General features: G+C 41.6%; 1 protein-coding gene across 2 annotated transcripts in view; it reads right to left on the bottom strand.

Annotated features, from left to right (window-relative positions):
• DRAM1 (DNA damage regulated autophagy modulator 1) overlaps window positions 1–25,604 on the bottom strand; it is a 43,827-nt gene that overhangs the window by 10,316 nt on the left and 7,907 nt on the right. For both annotated transcript variants that reach the window (XM_032299343.1, XM_032299352.1), the window contains exons 2-4: window positions 13,577–13,644; window positions 9,824–9,966; window positions 2,457–2,634 (exon numbers count right to left, since the gene is read on the bottom strand). In XM_032299343.1, the coding sequence (XP_032155234.1) occupies window positions 2,457–2,634; window positions 9,824–9,966; window positions 13,577–13,644 (389 nt within the window). The remainder of the gene's footprint in view (window positions 1–2,456; window positions 2,635–9,823; window positions 9,967–13,576; window positions 13,645–25,604) is intronic.

Genomic DNA, 25,604 nt, shown 5'->3' with positions numbered 1-25,604 from the left:
ATTCTAATTAATTAATTCATTCATTTATTTATTTTTGAGGTGGAGTCTCGCTCTCTCACCCAGGCTGCAGTGCAGTGGCAGGTGCCTGCCACCATGCCCAGCTAATTTTTCTATTTTTAGTACAGATGAGCGTTTCACCATGTTGGCCAGGCTGGTCTCGAACTCCCAACCTCAAGTGATCCACCCACCTTAGCCTCCCAAAATGCTGGAATTACAGGCATGAGCCACCGTGCCTGGCCTATTTAAAGATGCTTTCAATTCTTTGTAAGGAAATATAAATAACACACTAACATTTAAGACGGGAGACCTTTTCATATAGATGAATTCATTCAAGTTAATCTGGGTCATAATCCCTCTCTGTCTGGGGCTGCTTCCCATTGGTGTGGCTCCTAATAAGAACTTCCTAGAGGACAGGTGCAGTGGCTCACACCGGTGATCTCAGCATTTTGGGATGCCAAGGCGAGTGGATCACTTGAGGTCAGGAGTTTGAGAGCAGCCTGGCCAACATAGAGAAACTCTGTCTCTACTAAAAATACAAAACTTGCCAGGCGTGGTGGCAGGTGCCTGTAATCCCTGTTACTTGGGAGCCTGAGGCAGGAGAATTGCTTGAACCCGGGAGGTGGAGGCTGCAGTGAGCTGAGATCGTGCCATTGCACTCCAGCCTAGGCAACAAGAGCAAAACTTCATCTCAAAAAAAAAAAAAAGAACTTCCTAGAAATGAGAATTACTAGTAAGTGAAACTCTGAGGTCTGAAATACTTACTTTGCTAAAACTCTCTGACTTTGATATCTGGGGATCTGTTTCCAAAGTTGGAAGCAAGGAAAGGTTTCCTGCATCAAGAAACGACTTGTAATTCTACAACCACTGTCATAAATTTTACAATTAACACAAGATAAAAATGTGAAGGAGATATATTCAAAGAGAAAGTGTGCCTTTAATCTATAAGCAGAACAAGGAATTTGAGAAGCAACTATCTCTTAGGAACAAGGGTATATATTTTGGTGGTAAATGTCTCGGTTCTAGGATTCGGCTACTCTGTGCTTAGAAATTTTGTAATTAAAAATGTCCTTCCCTAAGATGGAAGAAAAACCAAAATCATTCTTTGACTTCACATTTTGTAGTTTCTATTTTAGAAAAGAAACACAAAGCTTAATATTTAGAAGCAAGTGATGTGTTTTCACCCACTTTATACCATAATTCAACCCAGACGAACAAAACTGCTGCTGCTAACATAGTTCCCATTTTCCTACAATCTGACATTAGTCATCATTTTTTTAATGACCCTGCAGCTTTCTCTGATATGACTATAGATGGTATTTTGAAAGATGGGAAATTCTGCATCTCTTTAAGACCACAGCTTTTTTTTTCTTTGTTAAATATTTCATTAAAGAAGAGAAAAAGGAAAAGAAAGAAAAAGCTTTCATTTCCTCTAAATCAGAATCTATAAGCATTCTAAATTTATATTTTCATTTCTTTTCACACGGCTGAGTTAGAAAATAAAATGGATTTCATTTTGAAAACGAAATTAGTGACTAAAAATAAAAGGCTAAATGTATTTTAATTTACTCAGTAATAAGTGACCTAGAGCTTTTTAAAAATCTCTTCACATGGACGAGTAAATCAAACTGCCTTGCCACCTACGTGCAGGGAGGGGGAGAGTTGAGCCTTGAGGGACTTCATGGGGCTATTCCTTTGAGTACAATATCAATATTTGGTGTCTTTAGCCAAGCACTACAAAGAAAAGTAAATATTTTCACATGGTTCATGAAACTGGCCCTGTGAGAAGGAAAGCAAACAGACTGAAGTGTTCTTACCTTTTCCCACCTTCTTTCACACCATTCTTTCCCCCAAAGAGACTTCTGATCTAACCAATGCTGAGACATTTTCTTAATGATCTACACTTTTATTCCAATTGTTTTCCTGAAAAATGTGGAAACTTGGTTGTTATCTTGTTTTTTTTTGTTGTTTTTTTGGCTGGGGGGAAGGGAAGTGTCAAGCTTTGTTGAGACGCTGTGACAAAGATTCTTTGCTTGGCCGAACTTCAGTCAAGCTCCTGACACTTCTCCGAGGTCCATCTGTGCACTTCCTTGTAAGATCCAGTTTTAGCAAAGATCCCTGGCTAAGTCAGTTTAGCAAGGACCCCACACCCTGATATCTGATCACCCTTGGTATCTGATTGGGTTCCTCCTCCCCCACCCTTCCCAGGTGATGTCTGACCACATGGCCAGTACTCAGCAAGAATCCTGTTAGGTTGGCCCAAATTCCCCTCATCCTCATCCTCCTCCTTGGCTATAAATTCGCACTTGCCAATGCTGTATTCAGAGTTGAGCCCAATCTCTCTCCCCAAGTGTCAGACCCCATTGCAGTGGTCCCTATGAAGTCTTCATTATCTTTTTTTAACATGTGTCATTGAATGCTTTATTCCTTTAACAAGCCACAAACGTGAAAAAGGATACTGGGGACGACAGCCGCGCAAGAAACAGCAGAGATGGCCATCCGTATGTGGCACGTCGAGAGACTGTTCCACTGGGGACACGATTTATAAGAGATGACAGACTGTAGGACCGTGTATACAACACCGCAGACAAAAGCCAAGAGGGCGCCCCCGTCATGAACCACCGGCACAGCTAACTCCTGGAGAAAAAATCACCAACGTGCATTACTCTGGGTGAGTCTGTCAACGCTGAGCCGCGAGCACTCACTCACTCTAGGCTGCTCTGAGCCATTGGTCATCACAGATGCAGCACTCCTTGGAAAATGTGGCTGTTTGACCACCAGAAGAAAAGCCTTCCAGGTGCTAGAATGAATGCTAAAAAGTTGGTTGCTCCACAGCGAACCTCGACTCGTGGGACAAGGAAAGGAGGAGGCCTGCCTTAGAACTGGGAGTGCTGAGGATGGTGGGCTTCAGAGCCTGGCACGTCTGGATTAAAAGTCCTGACTCCACCATGAGGCTCTGTGACCTTAGTGCAAAGCCTTGATTTCTGTATCTAAAAATGGGCATAATCAGCTCCATCTTGCGTGTTTGCAGTGAAGATAATAGGACACACATCATATAACATTTTCTTTTTTCTTTTTCTTTTTTTTTTTTTTTGAGACAGAGTTTCACTTTTGTTGCCCAGGCTGGGGTGCAGTGACACAATCTCTGCTCATTGAAACTTTGCCGCCCAGGTTCAAGAGATTCTCCTGCCTCAGCCTCCCGAGTAGCTAGGACTGTAGGCACGTGCCACCATCCCAGCTAATTTTTGTATTTTTAGTAGAGAACTCTTGACCACAGGTGATCTGCTGGTCTTGACCTCCCAAAGTGCTGGAATTACAGGTATGAGCCACTGTGTCAGGGCCATATAAAAATTTTTTATAAAAGTATATGACTCAAAAAATGTAATAATGGGATCATATATTTATAATTTGAATAATTTTGAGCTATCAAAATGTCTTTGTGATTTTCACAACCTACTCATTGTTTGAGTATGTTATCTACTAAACTGAAAACATTCATTCCATATCCACTATATATACATCAGCAACAGTATAATTGTAAGCCCAACTTTGTAAAATTCATAATAATTGAGGGGTGGATTTTTCTAATAACCCGCAGCATATAAATATGCAGATTTTATGTGTGTTGACAAAGTCATTTTTCAGCTTGCAAAATGAAACTGCAATACTACATTTTTCACTTAAGCAATTTCTTTACATCTACGTTGTTGCTTTCTAAAATGAATGTGAACCCCATCTTTTATGACTTCAACTTGCCTTTTCATTACAGAAATTTTCATTTGATGTGATCAATAAACTTTGGTATGATATGATTGAAAAAATAGTAATAAAGTACATGACTCATTACGTGATGGTGCCAAGGGTGGTTGGGGTTTTTAGGCTCCCTGCTCCCTCATAATCCCTACTCGTTCCTCCCAAGGCACCCCAAATGAACACACCATCTAAGTAAACCACTGCTTTTGCCATGCAAAAGCACTTTCTTCTTTTTCTTCTTTTTTTTCTCTTCGTTTTTTGGGGTTTTGTTGAGACAGGGTCTCACTCTGTTGCCCAGGTGGGAGTGCAGTGGCATGATCATAGCTCACTGCAGCCTTGAACTCCTGGGCTCAAGGGATCCTTTCACCTCAGCCTCTCAAGTAGCTGGGACTACAGGCACATGCTACCATGCCCAGTTCTGGCTAATTTTTTTTTTCAAAGGCACCTTCTAAACAAGTTCCCTGTCCCCCACCATCCTGTAACCAGCCATGTCAACTAGAAGGCAGCCCCTATGCCAGTCTAGGAAAATGTTGGAGCAAACCCGTATACACTCAGAATAACCAACCAGGCACCTCACCTTCGGCTCCTTTCTCTTTTTTGTTGTTGTTTTTTGTTTTGTTTTGTTGTTTTGTTTTGTTTTGTGACATACACTCACTCTGTTGCCCAGGCTGGAGTGCAATGGCAAGATCTTGGCTCATTGCAACCTCCATCTCCTGGTCCAGGCAATTCTTTTGCCCCAGCCTCCAGAATACCTGGGATTATAGGCATGCACCACCATGCTCAGCTAATTTTTCTATTTTTCATAGAGACAAGGTTTCTCCATGTTGGCCAGGCTGGTCTCGAACTTCTGACCTCAGGTGACCTACGCGCCTCAGCCTTCCAAAGTGCTGGGATTATAGGCATGAGCCTCCATGCCCAGCCTCAGCTCCTTCAAATGTGCACTGGGCACCATCCTTCCAGTAGAAGAACATTTAGATGGAACCACTGGGTCTCGGCTTAAACTTGAAAATGCAAGCTTTGCAAAGGGCAAGTTAAAGAGTTGTGCAGGAGAGCCTGGTTTTGGCCACAGCACCCCTTGGCCCCAGCTCACCATGAGCATGCTCTTCCCCCAGCTTTCCTCTGATCTAGGCCACCTTGGCTCCCCCAACACCACAGTGTTTGCCATCCAGACAGTTCAGCCTCAACCTGGAGCACAAATGAACTGATATTAAATTTTCATTCTCCACATAAGAAAGGAAGAGGCAGAAAAAACGCCTTTTAACTTATTTCTAAGGAAATATATTTCCCAAGTATCAAACCTAGTAATAGGGGAGAAATTCATTGCATGATTTCTGTTATATTCAAATATGACCACATGGACACTCTGCAACACATCGTATAGTTTCTGTATACCTAAGATACCTGGCATGAGCCGGGTGCAGTGGCTCAAGCCTGTAATCCCAGCACTTTGGGAGACCAAAGCAGGAGGACTGCTTGAGCTCAGGAATTTGAGAGCAGCTTGGGCAACACAGCAAGGACTCATCTCCACTAAAATTTAAAAAATCACGGCCGGGCACGGTGGCTAATGCTTGTAATCCCAGCACTTTCAGAGGCCAACGCAGGTGGATTATGAGGTCAGGAGTTCAAGACCAGCCTGGGCAACACGGTGAAACCCCATCTCTGCTAAAAATACAAAAATTAGCCAGGCCTGGTGGCACGTGCCTGTAATCCCAGCTACCCGGGAGGCTGAGGCAGGAGAATTGCTAGAACCTGGGAGGTGGCGACTGCAGTGAGCTCAGATCGTGCCACTGCTCTCCAGTCTGGGCAACAGAGTGAGACTCAATCTCAAATCTCAAATAAATAAATAAATCAGCTGGGCATGATGGTGTGTGCCTGTAGTCCCAGCTACTTGGGAGGCTGAGGTGGGAGAATCACTTGAGTTCGGGAGACCAAGTCTGCAGTGAGCTATGATAGCACCACTGTGCTTTAGCCTGGGCAACACAGTGAGAGACCCTCACTCAAAAAATAAAATAAAAATAAATTAAAGACTGGGCACCGTGGCTCATGCCTGTTATCTTATCACTTTGGGAGGCCAAGGCAGCTATATCACTTGAGCTCAGGAGTTCAAGACCAACCTGAGCAACATGGAAAGACAGTCTCTACTAAAAATATATAAATTAGCTGGCTGTGGTGGCATGCACCTGTAGTTTCAGCCACTCAGGAGGCTGAGGTGGGAGGATTGCTTGAGCCCACGAGGCAGACATGCAGTGAGCCATGATTGCACCACTGCACTCCAGCCTGGGCAATAGATCAAGATGCTGTCTCAAAAAATAAAGATAAAAATACAAATACAAATAAATAAATAAGATTCCTAGCATGGGCATATAGATTCAGATAAATTATATATGAAAAGTAAAATAGGACAGGGCATGGTGGCTTGTGTTTGTAATTCCAACACTTTGGGAGGCAGAGATGGGAGGATCACATGAGGCCAGGAGTTTAAGACCAGCTTCAGAAAGATAGCAAGACCCCATCTTTACAAAAGTAAAAATAAAAGTTAGCTGGGTGTGGTGGTGCACCTGTAGTCTCAGCTACTCGAGAGACTGAGACAGGAGGAGTTCAAGGTTGAGTCTAAGAGTTCAAGGTTACAGTGAGCTATGAATGTGCTATTGCACTCCAGCCTAGGTGACAGAGCGAGACCGTTTATCAATCAATCAATCAATCAAAAAAGCAGGGAAATGATTTTTACATCAGACATGAATTTTCGATAAAGTTAAAACCTGGCACTCTTTTTGGACTACTTTTTAGAAACTCTCCTGTCAATTTAAAAGGTAGTAACAACAAAAAAGAATATGTGAATACTAATAGGGTTAAACCTCAGAAATTTTCTTTTCTAAAAAGGAAACTTTAAAAAGTTTTATTTTTAATTGACAAATAATAATTGTTTATAGGCCAGGGACAATGGCTCATGCCTCTCAACACTTCCGGAGGCTGGGGGGGGCAGGGTGGTAGGTAGAGGGGCAGATCACCTGAGGTCAGGAGTTCAAGACATGCCTGGACAACATGGCAAAATGCTGTCTCTACTAAAAAATACAGAAATTAGCAGGGCATGTTGGCAGGGCCTGTAATCCCAGCTACTCAGGAGGCTGAGGCAAGGAGAATTGCTTGAAACTGGGAGGCAGAGGTTGGAGTGAGCCAAGATCACACCACTGCACTCCAGCCTGGGTGACAGGGCAAGACTTCTTCTCAAAAAATAATAATTGTATTTATGAGGCTTGTAGGTGTAGGGGTGTGTGTGTGTGTGTGTGTGTGTGTGTGTGTGTGTGTGTGTGTGTTTCCAGAGGAACGGTCTCCCTGTGTTGCCCTATGTTGCCCAGACTAGTCTCAAACTCCTGGGCTAATGCAATCCTCCTGCCTGGGCTTCCTCAGTGCTGGGATTGCAGGCATGAGCCACCATGCCTGGCTGTAGATATTTTGATGTATGTTTACATTGTGAAATGATTAAATCAATGTAATTAAAATATCTATCACCTCACATATTCTTTTTTTGTGTGATGAGAACATTTAAAATCTACTGTTTTAGCAATTTTAAAACATACAATACATTATTATTAATTCTAGTCACCAGGCTGTGCAATAATAGATCTCCAGAATTATTAATTCATTCTAACCGAAGCTTGGTGCCCTTTGACCAATATCTCCCCACTTCTCATCCTCCCCTTCACTCCTGTGACACCATTCTACTCTCCCCTTCTGTGAACTTGACTTTCTTAGGTTCCACATATAAGTGAGAGCATTCGGTATTTTTCCCTCTGTGACTGGCTTATTTCACTTAGCATAAGGTCCTCCCGGTTCATCCATGTTGTCAGAAATGACAGAATTTCAAGAAGAAGACTTTCTTTTTGAAAATAAAGTATTGACAGAAGTTAGTGAGGACACACCAAAAAGTAGCCATCTTACCCACCTGTCTGAGAAAAAGATTATCTGTGAACTTCTCAAAAATGTGATTTATTGCAACTCAAGAAAAATCACCATGGCCAGGCACAGTGACTCTTGCCTGTAATCCCAGCACTTTGGGAGGCCAAGGCAGGTGGATCGCTTGAGGTCAGGAGTTTTGAGACCAGCCTGGCCTACATGGTGAAATCCTGTCTCTACCAAAAATACAAAAATTAGCCAAGTGTGCTGGTGGGTGCCTGTCATCCCAGCTACTCAGGAGGCTGAGGCATAAGAATCACTTAAACCCAGGGCGGAGGTTGCAGTGAGCCGAGATCGCACCACTACACTCTAGCCTGGGGGACAGAGCAAGACTGTCTCCACAAAAAAAGAAAAACCACCAGAGGCAGTCACACCCTCTCTTTCCCTCACATCTCAAAATCTTCTAGAGTTAACAGCTCAAATTGGTTTGCTCCTGGCAAGACAAACATGAATTACAGGATACTGAACAAGGAAGTGGTAAAGATACAGTTATCAGAACAATGACAAGTCAAACACTTTGCTCCTTGGTAAGTTAAGATTCTATTTCTAGCTTGTGTGAAGATTTAATCACGTCATTGAAGACTTAAGGAGAACCAAAAGTTGAAATTATTTAACCATCTAAGTTTTCTTCTTAAAGTCTGCCCTTTAGCGGTTTAAAAACTGACATCTGTATCTCTTATGATGCTGTTATTCAGGAGATAAAATGATGTATCTATACTAGCCCCCATTAAACCATAACCACACTGCACTAGACAAATTACATAATTCTAGGTCTTCCTTTTTGTATTTTTTTGTGCGCATGCTTCCTGATGGTAGAACTGTGCGTTGTGTACTTGCTTTTTTTGGTCACAGGTATTTCTCCATTTTGGCATGGAAGATGTCTCTCACAGCCTCTAGGAAGATGACTTCCATTCAAAGCCCACCTCTGGGCAGGCGTGGTGGCTCACACCTGTAATCCCAGCACTTTGGGAGGCTGAGGTGGGCAGATCACGAGGTCAGGAGATCAAGAACAGTCGGCCAACATGGCAAAACCCCATCTCTACTAAAAAAAAAATACAAAAATTAGCCAGGTGTGGTGGTGGGTGCCTGTAATCTCAGCTACTCGGGAGGTTGAGGCAGGAGAATCACTTGAACCTGGGAGGTGGAGGTTGCAGTGAGCCAAGATTGTGCCTGGGTGACAAGAGCAAGTCTCCATTTCAAAAAACAAAAACCCACCTCTGCCATGCATTACTTATCTCATCTTGGGCAATTATTAACCTTTCTGGGCCTCCGTTTCACCATGGATAAATAGGGAAAATAATTGTATGAATTAAAATATGGGATATTTTAATAAACGTGTCACAGGAAAATTTCAATAAATGTTTGCTGTTATGAAAAACAAAATGCATACTGTCATAAAAGATAAGGAAATGTCACCAAGAGCCTCCTCTTTGAACACCGAAGTTTAAATGGTAGAATTGGTAAACACATGCAAATATTTTCACACTCTTAACAAAATCATCACAGTAGTTGAGGTAGCTTCCCCAACACATCAAACCACATCCATGAGAACATGGAGCAATGCAAAGCCCAAGGCCTCCTCTGAATCACACACTGTCTCATAATTATGCAAATGTGCACCCCATTTCTCCCAAGTACAGAACTGACTTTCAAATTTTGTTTGTTTTGAGATGGAGTCTTGCTCTGTTGCCCAGGCTGGAGTGCAAATGACGCAATCTCAGCTCACTGCAACCTCCACCTCCTGTGATCAAGAGACTCTCCTGCCTCATCCTCCTGAGTAGCTAGGATTACAGGTGCGTGCCACTGTGCCCAGCTAATTTTGTATTTTTAGTAGAGACGGGGTTTCACCATGTTGGCCCGACTGGTCTTGAACTCCTGACCTCAGGATCCGCCTACCTTGGCTTCCCAAAGTGCTGGGACTACAGGCATGAGCCACTGCGCCCGGCCCTGACTTTCAAATGTTAAAAGGTTGTTTCTAAAAAGTGGACTAACCCACTTATTGTAAACTCTTCAAGCATTTAATGGCTATAATGGCATAATGTGCCTCTTGCATTCCTGCTACTCTCCTCAGACACACACACTCCACCGCTCCTCAGAACTGAAAAGCTCCAGCTTATACCTGAAAATTAGCGACAATGCCCATTCCAATACATCCCACCAATCCAAGAACTAAAGACACCAAGTTAAAAACAGGAGTGCTGAAATAGCAGGTTTGATTCTGCTTCTCTACTATTTTGTATCTTGTATACATCGTGGCTGCACCTGAAAAAGAAGAGAACTTTGATGAATGTTCATAATTTGATTTCTTTAGAATGAAAAACAGAAGCAGCTTCATATCACATGTGCTGATTGCAAGTCTCCCCACTTTCCCACCCCTGTCCCTCCTGACTCCATCTTACTCTCTCCCCAGCATGGACACACACACACACACGTACAAGTGCGCACACACACACACATCTTGGTTGTTGTCCTTTTCATGTAGATGCTATTATAGCACATGCATTATTCAGTGACTTGCTTTTCCTACTTAACAATGTAACGTAGAGATATTTTCATGTAAGTACAAACAGATCTACTTCATTGTTTTCGGGGGTCTCATGATGGTCTATGGTATGAGACACTATATTTATTTCATCATTCTCCTAAGAATGAATTTCTACATTGTTTCCACATTTTCCCCGCTACAAACAACATTCAATGAATATCCTTGTATATAAATCTTTGGGCACACTTTCAGGTGTTTCTGAAAGACTGGTTCCTAGAAGCAATATTACTGCGTCAAAAAAACGTGCACAATTAAAATGCTTAGAAACACCTCCAAATTGCTCCAAAGACAGTTAACCATTTAGACTCCCACCGGCAGAATTTGAGAGCAATGTTGTATGCCCTTGCCTTTTTAATTACTTTCAATCTAATAAATGAAAAATGCAACCTGTTGGTTTAATTTGCATTTCCCTAATGATTAGTGAGATTTAGCAATTTTCAGTATATCTACTGGTCATTTGCATTTCTTCTTCTGAGAAATGCATGTTTACAATTTTCTTTTTATTCCCCTCTTGGGCTTGTCTATTTCTAATTTGTAGTTACTTTATACACACTATGTCCATTAGTCTATTGTCTGCTATAAATATTGCACATTTTCTTCTGCTCTGCTATTTGTCTTTTAACAATGTTTCTTGTATTTTCCATCATTTAGAAGTGTTAATTTTTTATGTACTCATATCAGTCCATGCTTCTGGGTTTTGTGTAAGTTTCTATTCCAAGGTTTAAAAATATTCTCCTGTAATTTAATTATCACATAGTTTTGCTTTTCATGTTTATTAAACTGCAATTGGTTCTTGTGTATGATGTGAGGAGGATAGTTAAAGGTATGTTTTTCCAAACAGCTAGTCAATTAACCAAATACCATTTGTTGTAATTTGGCAATAAAATGTAGCTTCCATGAGAGCAGGGGTCTTGTCTGTTTTGTTTGCTGTTGTGATCTCGACACTAAGCATAAACAAGCACAAAGCCTATCATATAGTATGTACTTAGTAAATGTTGAATAAATGAATAGTTATTATAATTTTGTATATGTATCCCCTTTAACTCAGCAAATTTATAGAAAAACACAAATATGCAAAGATATATTTAAAAGATGTTCACTTCCACATTGTAACTACAAAATACCAGAAATAGCCTAAATGTTGAACAATAGGGGACTAATTAAATAAATCATAATACATCCTTGCAAAGATATCACACATGCATGGAAAGTATAAAGTAGATGTGTATACACTGACATAGTATGGTAGCCATAATATATGCCTGAATTTTTAAAAAGCAGGCTAAAAACTAACAACTTATCATAAACATTTTTTTTCTTTGGCAGCAAGGTCTCGCTCTGTCACCTGGTGGGAGTATAGTGGCACAATCATGGCTTGCTGCAGCCTTGACCTCCTGGGCTCAGGCAATCCTCCCACCTTGCCCTCCCAAGCAGTTGGGACTATAGGCACACATCACCACACCCAGCTAATTTATTTATTCCTTCCTTCTTTCTTCTCTTTCTTTCTTTCTTTTTCTTTCTCCCTTTCTCTCTTTCTTTTTAATTTTTTGTAAAGATGGGATCTCACTACATTGAGGCTATAGGCACACATTGGGACTACTTGGGACTATAGGCACACATCATCACACCCAGCTAATTTATTTCTTCTTTCTTTCTTTCTTCTTTCTTTCTTTCTCTTTCTCTCTTTCTCTCTTTCTTTTTAATTTTTTGTAAAAATGGGATCTCACTGCTTTCTTTCTTTTTCTTTCTTTCTCTCTTTCTTTTTCTTTCTTTCTCTCTTTCTTTTTAATTTTTTGCAATGATGGGATCTCACTACATTGCCTAGGCTGGTCTTGAACTCTTGGGCTCAATAGATCCTCCTGTTTCAGCCTCCCAAAATACTAGAATTACAGGCATGAGCCACTGCACCTAGCTCACACAGACTATTTTAAATGAATATATTTATGTCACCTTCTGCTTTATTCAGAAGCAAAAGCCATATTTATCACTTGCTACAATAAAATCATCTCTCTGTTCTCCAAGTCTGGATTTGTGGCAAGGATGGCATAAGAGGGCACTGGGATTGACAGACTCCATATTGCTACTTCCCCTTGCTCACCTCCAAAAGGAGGACTACAAATGGGTGATGCGGTGAAACTTTCCCGCTACCAAGTAGAGCAAACAAATTCTAAAGATGCCAAGTCACTAAGTAGGGTCAGCATCACTGTCCCTTCCCACCCTGTACCAGTAGAGAGGAACAGAAAGCACTGGTTACTCGATAGGCCCTTGGCAAACACGTGATTGTTCCACGGGGGTAGATTACAGCAGGACTAAGAGAAAAAGCCCTGCATCTAACATCTATATACTTGGATCACCTTATAGAAGACTGAGCCTTACATTAATTGTGCAATAGTTGTAATTACTGTGCATTACATTAATTGGCTCATGATGAGGTTGTATCCTATCAACTGCATCTCAGGTGCATCTGAGGAATTGAAAAGAAAAATCATACTATTTCTTGCTTCACCTTTCCCCTTTCTCTAACAGGTAAGATAATGCCTTTGTCAATGGTTCTCAAACTTAGTGAGAATCCAAGTCCCCTAGAGTGCTTGTTTACAATGCATTTACATGAACCCACACTCCCAAAGGTTCTGGTTAAGTAGTGTGGCATCTAGTTGCCTTCAGACTACACTTTGAGAAACTTAGCTTACGCATTGGCTGTCTTTGGTTTACATAAGTGTCTTGAATATAAATCAACATTTTTAAAAACAAATTGCACTTAAAATCCATTCCAGAAGTTTGGTATTTAAAACCACCTACAGCAAATCCTGTCACAAATACTAAATAAAGTATAGTTCTCTAATAAAGCCATAATTTTGGATATCCTTTCACTTCAGTTTCTCAAAATAGCACAAAAATCTAGCTGCAAAGGTTGTGCTTTTAAAAAATTATACACAAGGCCATGTGCAGTGGCTCACACCTATAATTTCAGCACTTTGAGAGGCCAAAGCGGGTGGATTACTTAAACCTAGGAGTTCAAGGCCAGCCTGGCAACATGGCAAAACCCCATCTCTACAAAAAACACAAAAAATTAGGTAGGCATGGTGGTGTATGCCTGTAGTACCAGCTACCCTGGGGGTGGGAGAATTGCCTGAGCCCAGGAGGTCGAGGTTGTGCTGAGCTGTGATCACACCACTGCACTCCAGACTGAACGACAGAGACCCTGTCTCAGAAAAAATAAATAAAATAAAATAAAATAAAAATTATACACAAACTAAAAATAAGACATCTGACTTGACTTAGAATTGTGAGCTTTTCAATTATTTATAATAATTATTGTGTACTTACCAAGAAATGCAGAGAAGTTTATCATAAATCCAAAAATACCACTCTCTGGAGGTGTTGTTCCTGTATCACTGGCAAAGAGAAGAAATATCCAAATTATTAGAGAGAAATTCAGTCCAGACCTCTGAGAAGACATGTAATTGGCAAGTTTTATATCGTGTTTCTTTTAGGTGTTCAGCCACTTTGAATTTCAAAGATTTGGCCTGATTTTGTTCTAAAGTATTTTCATTTTGGCTCTAAAAAAATCTAAAATTTATTTTTATACCATGACAGGTTCCATAGTAAAAAGTCAGAAAATGTTTAAATTGAATGGTGTTGCCATTTCTCAAATGATCAAACCCACTAACCTTGATGATCAAACCCACTAACCTTGATATGTGTTCATTCTCAGTGGTAAATTGTGACTACCTTGAAAAAAAAACTGATCTAAAATTATGTTTGAAGCCAGACGTGGTGGCTCACACCTGTAATCCCAGCACTTTGGGAGGCTGAGGTGGGAGGATCACCTGAGGTCAGGAGTTCGAGACCAGTCTGACCAACATGGTAAAACCCCACCTCTACTAAAAAAATACAAAAATTAGCCAGGCATGGTGGCAGGTGCCTGTAGTCCCAGCTACTCCAGAGGCTGAGACAGGAAAATCGCTTGAACTTGGGAGGCAGAGAGTATAGTGAGCTAAGATGGCACCACTGCATTCCAGCCTGGGCGACAAAGAGAGACTTGGTCTCAAAATAAAATAAAATCATGTTTGTAAATTCTAATATTGGGATGTTATGTAAACACATCACTTTATTTTCTAATAACTGAGATTTTATTATCTGCTGAATATATTATGATAAAAAGCTGAGGAATATTACTGATCCCTAGGAGTACTTTATGGAAATATAAGGTATCTAGGGTATATTAATTGTGGTAAATTATTTTAACAAAAATGTTTCTGTAAAGCATTTTTCAGGTATAGTCTTTCAATTAATTAGATGAGTTGGAAAATACTGTTTGACATGTTTTTTTTTTTTTTAAAGATGGGGTTTCACCATGATGGCCAGGCCGGTCTTGAACTCCTGACCTCAGGTGATCCACCCACCTCGGCCTCCCAAAGTGCTAGGATTACAGGCGTGAGCCACCGCGCCCAGCGACATGTTCTTTTTTTTAATTGTTATTTTTTTATTTTTTAGAGACATGGTTTTGCTATGTTACCCAGGCTGGTTTTGAAGTCCTGAGCTCAAGGAATCCTCTTGCCTCAACCTCCCAAAGTGCTGGTGTGAGCCACCACGTCTGGCCAACATGTTCTATTTTCTACTAGTGCCAAGCTTTAACTTGTTTTTCATTTTCAGGCTGCTCACATAGCAACTTTCCCACTTTAAAACTGATGGCGAAAGAGCTGCCAACATGAAACAACGTGTACCCATTTTGAGTGTTTCTACATCTGTAAACAGCTCTGAAATTTAAGTAATGAAAAACTGATCACGTTGACAATGATGCACTTGTAAGTCTTTGAAGAATTCCACAAGGAGCCTGTGTGTGCAGAAAGCAGGAACTTTTTAAGTTTTGTGAACACTTCATATTTAAACTGGAGTATAAAGAAGTTAATAGGGCCAGGCATGGTGGCTTACGCCTGTAATCCCAGCACTTTGGGAGGCCAAGGGAGGTGGATCACCTGAGGCCAGGAGTTCGAGACCAGCCTGACCAACATAGTGAAACCCTGTCTCTATTAAAAAATATAAAAATTAGTTGGGCATGGTGGCAGGCACCTGCAATCCCAGCTACTCAGGAGGCTGAGGTGGGAGAATTGCTTGAACCCAGGATGTGGAAGTTGCAGTGAGCCAAGATCATACCATTACACTGGCCTGTGCAACAGACCCAGACTTCATCTCAAAAAAAAGAAAAAAAGAAAGAAAGAAAGAAAGAAAGAAAGAAAGAAAGAAAGAAAGAAAGAAAGTTAATAGCCTCCCTTACAACAAATGCCTTTATTCCAAATTAATTCAATCTCAACATCATTGATACTTGCAAGAACCTGAAGGGTTTAGAATTCAGGCTGGGTGTAGTGGCTCACACCTATAATTCCAGCACTTTGGGAGGCTGAGGCAGGAAGATAGCCTGAGCTCAGGAGTTCGAGACCAGCCTGGCCAACATGGTGAAACCCTGTTTCTACTAAAAATACAAATATTAACTGGGCGTGGTAGTGGGTGCTTGTAATCCCAGCTACTCAGGAGGCTGAGGCAGGAGAATCACTTGAACCCGGGAGGCGAAGTTTGCAGTGAGCTGAGATCACACCACTGTACTCCAGCCTGGGTGACAGAGTGAGTCTCAAAAAAAAAAAAAAAGAACCTGAAGGGTTTAGAATTTAGCACTTTTCCCATGATAACCATTTTTCACGCTAAAGGAATACTGAAGTGGAAGATGCCCTTCTGGGCACAATGCTGAATGGGCACAGAGGCAGGAATGGGAACCAGGAATGGGGTTTTTGCCAGACAATTTTGCCAGACAATTAACTCTGCCAGGGAAATCAGGCCTTCCTGCCTTGGCCTCAGGTTATGAAAAAAAGCAGGCATCAGGTGACTCATCCTAGAATTCTTGTTACACAGGTCTGAGAATAACTCTGAACCTCAGACAGCCACATCCCAGGCATGGGAGCAAATGCAGAGGAGGTGCGCTGGGAAGAAGGTTGCTTGCCTGTTTGAGGAGAAAGGGAAGGCAATGAAAGCATGAGGAGGGTGTTTAGGAAGATAGGGAGGTGGAGGATGAAGGTGCTCTAGGTACTCTGACAGAAGAGAAGACCAAACTTGGGGACCCTGTCTAGTGATGGCAAGTTGAGACTATGTCAAAGGCCCAGGTGTAGAGTCCACATGACATCAAATAGGTGATCAGAAAACTCAGAATTCCAGGGTGGTGTTTCATTCTTGCTTATCTGTACATTTAAAACCATATGGGTGGAGGCCAGGCATGGTAGCTCATACCCATAATGCCAGCATTTTGGGAGGCTGAGAAGGGTGGATCACTTGAGCTCAGGAGTTCGAAGCCAGCCTAGGCAACATGGTGAAACCCTGTCTCTACAAAAAATACAAAAATTGGCTGGGTGCAGTGGCCCATGCCTGTAATCCCAGCGCTTTGGGAAGCCGAGGCGGGCAGATCACTTGAGGTTAGCAGTTCGAGACCAGCCTGGCCAACATGGTGAAACCCCATCTCTACTAAAATACCAAAATTAGCCAGGCATGGTGGTGCATGCCTGCAATCCCAGCTACTCGGAAGCCTGAGGCAGGAGAATCACTTGAACCTGGGAGACGGAAGTTGCAGTGAGCCAAGATGGCGCCATTGCACCCCAACCTGGGTGACAAGACACTCCAGACTCGGTCTCAAGAAATAAATAAATAATACAAAAATTAGCCAGGCATGGTGGCACGTACCTGTAGTCCCAGCTACTCGGGAGGCTAAGGTGGGAAGATCACCTGAGCCCAGTAGGCAGAGGTTGCAGTGAGCTGAGATCATGCCACCACCCTCCAGCCTAGGTGACAGAGTGAGACCCTGTCTCAAAAATAAATAAATAAATAAACGATTTTTTAAAAAAAACCATACAGGTGAAGGGAAGCTCAGAATACTTGATACTAAAATTAAAATAAATAAATAAAATAAAACCATACAGGTGGAACCAAAAGCACTTTACAAATAGCCATTCCATATGTATTGTTGAATGAATGGCTATTGGTACTGGCCAAAAAAAAAACCTGACCTAATAGATTCCACTTACTGAGCATTGACTCTGTACCCACTAGGCACCATTAGATGCTTACCATACATCATTTCATTTCATCTTCACAACCCCAAGGGGGGCGTATATCAACCCCACTTTACAAAGTAGGAAGCTGGGTATTAGAGAGGCTATATAACTTTTTCAAGAGCTGCACAGAGGATTCTGTATCCCAGTCCAGCTTCTACTCTGCTCTAACAACAGGCAAGGAACTAAGCCAGTAGGAGAATGACTGGGGGCAGCGAGCCAACACTGATATATACGCTGGTCAGTGTTTAACAGCCGGCTCTGGTGGGTGCCTGGTTTGTGGCATTTGCCAATTTTCATAGTGAAAATACTCCCAACATGCTAAAATTCAGGCTACCAAAAGAATGAAAACAAAAATAAATAAAAATAAAATTTGGGCTACCAAAATGCAGGTCACTGAACATGGAGTTGGAAGAGAAATGCACAGTCCATGCTCAGGAGAAGATACCAGCTACCTCTAGCATGCCATGGAAATGAACCAGCGTGGTGATGAGAAGGCATCATAGAGGCTGGGCATGGTGCCTCACGCCTGTAGTCCCAGCACTCTGGGAGGCTGAGGCAGGCAGATCACTTGAGGTCAGGAGTTTGAGACCAGCCTGGCCAACATTGTGAAACTCCATCTCTAAAATACAAAAAAAAAAAAAATTAGCCAGGAGTGGTGATGGGCACCTATAATCTCAGCTACTCGGGAGGCTGAGGAAGGAGAATCACTTGAACCTGGGAGGCTGAGATTGCAGTGAGCTGACATTGTTCCTCTGCACTCCAGCCTGGGCAGCAGAGCAAGACTCTATCTCAAAAAAATAAAATAAAAATGAGAGAGCTCTTACCTCTCAGTGAAAAATATTCTTATAAGTCTTTCCATGTCTGATCTTATATATTAAGTAAATTCTGTTTTGTTTTGCTTTTTCCTTTTTTGGACAGCATACATAAGTAAATATTAAGTCACATCTTCTGGTGATATTAGAATCCAGATGAACATAACACTAAGAGGTAACCAAGACACCCTGTGGGTAGTCTCTTTTTTTTTTTTTTTTTTTTTGAGACAGAGTCTCACTCTGTTGCCCAGGCTGAAGTGCAATGGCACAATATCGGCTCACTGCAACCTCCATCTTCCAGGTTCAAGCGATCCTCCTGCCTCAGCCTCCTGAGTAGCTGGGACTACAGGTGTGTACCACCATGCCTGGCTAATTTTTGTATTTTTAGTAGAGACAGGGTTTCACCATGTTGGTTAGGCTGATCTCGAACTCCTGACCTCAAATGATCCGCCTGATTTGCCCTCCCAAAGTGCTGGCATTACAGGTATAAGCCACCATGACCAGCCACCTCTTTTTATTTTTTATTTTTTTTAAGCTCAAGCTAAGTGATTCCATCATGCAAGGGTAATGGTAGCAGTATTTGGTTGGCCTAACTGCGCCTGGGTGCCTGATTCAGTAAACTGGAGAACGAGTGAGAGGCAAAACCAATTACTTCCCAGCCTGGCAGCAGTAGCCCCTCTACCCAGCTCCTACCACATCATTCTGTACCATATGGTTTCTGCAGTGTAGTGGGGACTGCCCAGCCCGACCCACCACCTCATTTGCCTCCTTGCTAGTAAGGCACTTCCTGGAAACTGTAAGGAGGACAAGGTCAGCAAATTGTTCATTTGCCTGTGGTCTAGAAGCTGTTGAGGCTGTTATGTCTACACAGTTATTTCAGGGTAGGTTGTGCCTAGGAAATCCGTTTATGTCCACATTTCCTGTATTTACATTTCTGCAAGTTAAGCAGACTGTGAAAAATCCCAAGTCGTTTGTATAACATCCTACTTCAAACTAATTTATGATGTTAAGCTAGTGAATAATCACTTGATACTGAAAGGAATGAAAATGATACAGGGAAAGTGTGCTGGATAATAGAAGACTTTCCCAAGCTTGGTCAAACATTGCTATTTTATTTTATTTATTTATTTTATTTTAGTTTTTAGAGACAGGGGTTTCACCATGTTGATCAGACTGGTCTAGAATTCCTGACCTCAGGTGATCCACTCGCCTCAGCCTCCCAAAGTGCTGGGATTACAGGTGTGAGCCACCACACCCAGCCAAACATTGTTCTTTAAGTCACTGGATATACAGGATTTAAATACTTTAAAGCCTAGAGTTACGGTTTATTGGAGGAACTTAAATGCTAACAAAATACAATATCATGTGTGTCTCCAGCCTGAAATTTATTAGATTGTTCCCAACTCATAGGCTAATTGCTTGGATGACTGATCGGGACTTAGAATCTAAAAAAACCATAATGCCCCAGTATAAAGAGACCATTATTTCCTTCATCTTTACAATATTTAAATATATTATTTAAAAGGGATAAGTATGGGAATAAAAAGTCGTATCACATTTTATTAGCTACTTTTAGTTATGAGAGCTAACATTATGCCAACTTCACTTGGTGAAGGCTGTTATAGAAATGGAGGGCACCCTTCTGCTATATTGATGATGCTGAAACTTAAAAAGAATTTCCTACTAACAAATAAAAACACCTTGCCTGCTCTGTTCTCTGCTACCCACATGCAATTTTGCCCTCTCTCCATCAGAGTTCCCTCTCATTCACATATACAACATGTTTTTAAAGAATGTTTTGAAAAGATTGTAGAGAGGCAATTGTGGACCAGGGAGAATGTAAGAAAGTTATTTTAGCAGTTTGTCAAGAAATGACAATGGCTCAGTCCAGTGTGGTGATAAAGAGGGAGATGAAAGTGGTGTGATTTGGGAACTTTTTTGAGGGGAGCCTCTAGAAGCCATCCTTGCATGGACTCCGGTAGCTACAAGCACCAAAAGAAAAAAATAGGGCCAGGCACGGTGGTTCTCGCCTGTAATCCCAGCACTTTGGGAGGCCAAGGTGGGCAGATCACCTGAGGTCAGGAGTTTGATAGCAGCCTGGGCAACATGGTGAAACCCTGTCTCTACTAAAAACACAAAAATTAGCCAGGTGTGGTGACGCATACCTGTAATCCCAGCTACTTGGGAAGCTGAGGCAGGAGAATCACTTGAACCCAAGAGGCGGAGGTTGCGATGAGCCAAGATCGTCTCATTACACTCCAGCCTGGGCAACAGGAGGCTGAGGTGGGAGGATCAGTTGAGTCCAGAAGGCAGAGGCTACAGTGAACTCCTAGGCTACAGTGAGCTGAGATCATGCCATTGCAGTCCAGTCTGGGCAACAGAGTGAGACACTGTCCCCCAACCAAAAAAAATTTGAGATGTTTTTGAAAGATGTCAGCCCTGCATCAGTCAAGGCTTGTGAGCAATACTCTAATGCCTTTAAAAAAAAAAAAAAAAAAAAAAGTCATAATTTTATTTAATTCAGTGAGAACAAAGGAATTTGTTGTACTCAAATGACAGGGAAAATTTAAATCAGAGGAGAAATTATATACTTACAGTAGACTCAGGCTGAACAACACTGCATCCATCACCCTCAATTAATTTGGGGGCTGCAAAAGTTTGGGATCTTCAATTTTAAGCAATTCTCATGCCTCAGCCTCCCAAGTAGCTGGTATTACAGGGGCCTGCCACCACGCCCAGCTAATTTTTGTATTTTTAGTAGAGATGGGGTTTCATCATGTTGGCCAGGCTGATCTCAGATTCCTGACTTCACGTGATCTGCCTGCCTCAGCTTCCCAAAGTCCTGGGATTACAAGCATAAGCCACTGTGCTCAGCTCAGTTTTGCCATTTTAAAGATGAGGAAACAGAAAACTACCTTGGTTACAGAGTAAACAAAGAAGCCAAGCTGTGCCTCTAGAACTCTAATTTCTCTCTCTCTCTTTCTTTCTCTCTCTCTCTTTCTTTTTTTCTTTCTTTCTGGAGATTTAACAGGGAAAAGAAAGACAAAGGAAAACAATTCTCTCTCTAGTGAGAGAGAGGACTTCCAAGAGGAAAGAACCCTAGAACTCTCTAATTTCAATGGAAACAATTTAGGAACTCTTCTCTGCTGTGCTATATTACATTTCTTTAAAGTTATTATCCTTTTCATGTGAGTTTACATGTTGTATATCTTCAAGCAGGGGTGTATCAGCTGGTTCTTCTGGTGTCCTTGGCTCACAGTAACTCTTCAGTGCATATTCTTGATGGAATGAAAGGCAATTACTGTCAGGTAAAGAGGACTATGAGACTATTTTTTTAACTGAGGTTGAGGCTGGGTGCAGTGGCTCACACTTATAATTGCAGCACTTTGAGAGGCTAAGGTGGGAGGATCTCTTGAGCCCAGGAGTTCAAGACCAACCCAGGCAATACAGTGAAACCCCATCTCTACGAAAAAAAAATGGCGAAGCGTGGTGGCATGTTCCTGTATTCCTAGCTGCTCGGGAGGCTGAGGTGGGAGGATCAGTTGAGTCCAGAGGCAGAGGCTACAGTGAACTCCTGGGCTACAAGTGAGCTGAGATCATGCAACTGCAGTCCAGTCTGGGAAACAGAGCAAGACAGTGTCCCCCAACCAAAAAAAAATTGAGATGTTTTTGAAAGTTGTCAGCCCTGCATCAGTCAAGACTTGTGAGCAATACTCTAATGCCTTTTTAAAAAGAAAAATAGTCATAATTTTATTTAATTCAGTGAGAACAAAGGAATTTGCTGTACTCAAATGACAGGGAAAATTTAAATCAGAGGAGAAATTATATATTTACAGTAGACTCAGGCATAACAACACTGCATCCATCACCCTCAATTAATTTGGGGGCTGCAAAAGTTTGGGATCTTCAATTTTCTTATTGTGCTTTTCTTAGAATTAACTAATTTCATGTGTTTGTGAAGTCAATATTCATTATAAATGATCATCTTAAAAATTATACTTTTCGGCCAGGCAGTGGCCCATGCCCATAATCCCAGCACTTTGGGAGACTGAGGCAGGTGATTCACCTGAAGTCAAGAGTCCGAGACCAGCCTGGCCAACATGGTGAAACCTCATCTCTACTAAAAATATAAAAATTCACTGCACTGTAAAAACTGATATGTCATTAACATCATGTCTGGATATGTGATATTATGCACACAGCCCTCATTATCTGAGTATTTTTTATCCTGGTACCCATTGTTATGGCTGAACAGGAAAGCCAACATCACCACTGCCTGAAATTCTGTGTAGTCTCAGTAATTTAAAAAGTTGGTTTAAACAAAAGTCATCAAAAATTAGGGCTGGGTGCAGTGGTTCATGTCTGTAATCCCAGCATTTTGGGAGGCTGACGCAGGCAGATCACTTGAGATCAGGAATTCGAGACCAGCCTGGCCAACATGGTGAAACCCCCGTCTCTACTAAAAAAAAAAAAATACAAAAATTAGCCATGCAATTTGAATTCAGACTCTCTCCAGTTTTCCTTATATTGGTTTTCCTAAATCTTTACAGTTGTCAGATCAAATTATTATTAAATAATTATCATTATTTTATGAATCTTTCCAAAGCATTCAACCAATTGTTTTTTTTTTTTTTTTTTTTTTTTGACAGAGTTTCCCTTTTGTCATCCAAGCTGGAGTGCAATGGTGTGATCTCAGCTCACTGCAACCTCTGCCTCCCAGGTTCAAGCAGTTCTCCTGCCTCAGCCTCCTGAGTAGCTGGGATTATAGAGGTGTACCACCATGCCTGGCTAATTTTGTATTTTTAATAGAGATGGGGTTTCACCATGTTGGCCAGGCTGGTATTGAACTCCTGACCTCAGGTGATCTGCCCGCCTCAGCCTCCCAAAGTGCTGGGATTACAGATGTGAGCCACCGCAACAAGCCCAACCAAATTTTTTTAGAAATTACAATTCTCTTTTGCCTTCACCAATCAACAGTTAATACATATTGCATTAAGTCACATAGTTACAATACAAAATCAACTGGCATAAACATAAATACAATTTGGGAATAAACACAATTAGCACTTGGTAAGAATACAGATAAATGAGTAAGAGAAGTGAGTACCTACAGAGTGGCTGGCCCCCACAGGAAGGAGTTTTGGGGGGCCACTGGCTTGAGTCAGTGCATTTTTCAAAGAACAAATTCATCAGTTAACCCAGCAAGTTGATTAAGTTGAGGCTACTAGATAAGAGAGCTTCTGATGTTACATTCACATATAAAGCGCTCACTTCTAAAATTACCTTCCAGATCAATGAGGACTGACCCCTTGATAATACTAATAGCAAATGAGCTTCTACATACTATATTCTTCCACCAGTGTATTAATGAGTTTTCTGTGAGTTCATGTTAATTAATGAAGTACGTGCTATTATTAACCAACAGAGAAGCAAAGCAGAGAGAAGTCAAGTAACCTCTCCAAAGTTCTACAGCTGCAGCATATCATACAGCCATACCCTAATCCAGGCTGTTTGCTCCAAAGCTGTTGCTCTTAATCATACTGTTCCCTCTCAGTTTTTGTTGTTGTTGTTTTGTTTTGTTTTTTGAGACGGAGTCTTGCTCTGTCGCCAGGCTGGAGTGCAGTATTACTATCTTGGGTTACTGCAATCTCCACCTCCTGGGTTCAAGCAATTCTTTTGCCTCAGCCTCGTGAGTAGCTGGGTGCCCGCCACCACACCCAGCTAATTTTTGTATTTTTAGTAAAGATGGGGTTTCACCATATTGGCCAGGCTGTTCTCGAACTCCTGACCTTGCAATCCACCTGCCTCAGCCTCACAAAGTGCTGGGATTACAGGTGTGAGCCACTACGCCCAGCCTTTTTGTATTTTTAATAGAGATGGGGTTTCACCATGTTGGTCAGGATGGTCTCTCTCTCTTGATCGTGTGATCCACTCACCTTGGCTTCCCAAAGTGCTGGAATACAGGCGTGAGCCACTGAGCCTGGCCCCTCTCAGTGTTATTATTAAATGTTGTAAATAGTCAACAATGCAAATCAACCACAAACTGAGATGGCAAATCTTCTGAAACATAAGGATTTCATTTCTAACTGTGCTGGAAAACAGAAGTAGCAATCAAAGTCAATGAAGAATGAGGTGCTGGCAGAATCAGTTAAAAATTAAAGAGGAGGAAACTGACAAGGTTAATAAAACAGGACCATATGACACAAATTATCTTAGCCAACCTTCAACCAATATTTACCAAATGCCTGCAATGTGTCAGGCTCTGTCACAAATGCTATGGACAAACCCCAAATATCTATCCTCATGGAGCGTAGATTTTGTGTGAGACAGGCAATAAATAAGATCAATGTCCATACATATAGATTAACAATGGCCACTGGGAGGCCAGGCGTGGTGGCTCATGCCTGTAATCCTAGAACTTTGGGAGGCCAAGGCGGGCAGATCACTTGAGTCCAAGAGTTCAAGACCAGCCTGGCCAACATAGCAAAACCTCGTCTCTACTAAAAATACAAAAAATTAGCTGGGCATGGTGCGGACACCTGCAGTCCTGGCTACTTAAGGGGATGGTTTGAACTGGGAGGCAGAGGTTGCAATGAACCAAGGTCATGCCACTGCTCTCCAGCCTGAGCGGCAGAGCAAGACTCTGTCTCAAAGAAAAAAAAAAAAAAAGAATGTCCACTGGGAAAATTGAAGTCTTCAGATTTTTGCAAAAATGAACCTCTTCATATCCCCCTTCAAAAGTTAAATGTGGTTCATGGGGAAACTGGTATGAAACGTTCACAGATAACATGCTTCTGGGCCAGGGCTTCGTCGTAGCAGAGCAGCTCCCTCCCTAGCTATGAGCTACTCAAAGTCAGCATTTGACACAAGGATTTATAAAAATCAAACAAAAAGAGAAGGAAATTTCCATTAAAAAGTTAAATGTGAAATAAGACTTACTATAATATAATCATAAAACTGTATTGGAAAAAAAAATCCATTTCCTCTATAAAGATCAGCATTTGAAGAATTAACACATACTTGTCATAACCCAAAATTTGTAACTGTTATATAAATGCAAGATAAAATCATTATTTTCCTAATTTTTAGTTTCACTTTTGAAGTGAAAGACCTGATCAAACTTCTCTTACTTTGTTTACTCTGCAATTTTTTGTTCCCCCTTTTAAAGTGGCCAGGTGATTCCAGGTGACCCAGTTTTCTGCCACCAACTACTGAGCAGAGATTGTGGTCATGAGGCAGAACAATGTAGGTGGCCAAAGGCCACAATCTATCCCACAAAACTATTCACACGGAAAGTGAGACGAGTGCTAATAAAGAGAAAAGCCAGGATTAGAATGGCAACACTGAAGAGTAAAGGATCACAGACTATCACGGATGCAAGAGACACATGCCAAAAGGAAGATGGAAGACAGTGGTCTACCAGCTGGAAAAGTTAATAATTTGATA

The sequence above is a fragment of the Sapajus apella genome, unplaced genomic scaffold (genome assembly GCF_009761245.1).
Source record: "Sapajus apella isolate SASKATOON/1434 unplaced genomic scaffold, GSC_monkey_1.0 scaffold2, whole genome shotgun sequence".
NCBI classification, from domain to species: domain Eukaryota; kingdom Metazoa; phylum Chordata; class Mammalia; order Primates; family Cebidae; genus Sapajus; species Sapajus apella.
The sequence above is the reverse complement of the archived record's forward strand: the minus strand, read 5'-3'. Positions and strand labels throughout refer to the sequence as shown.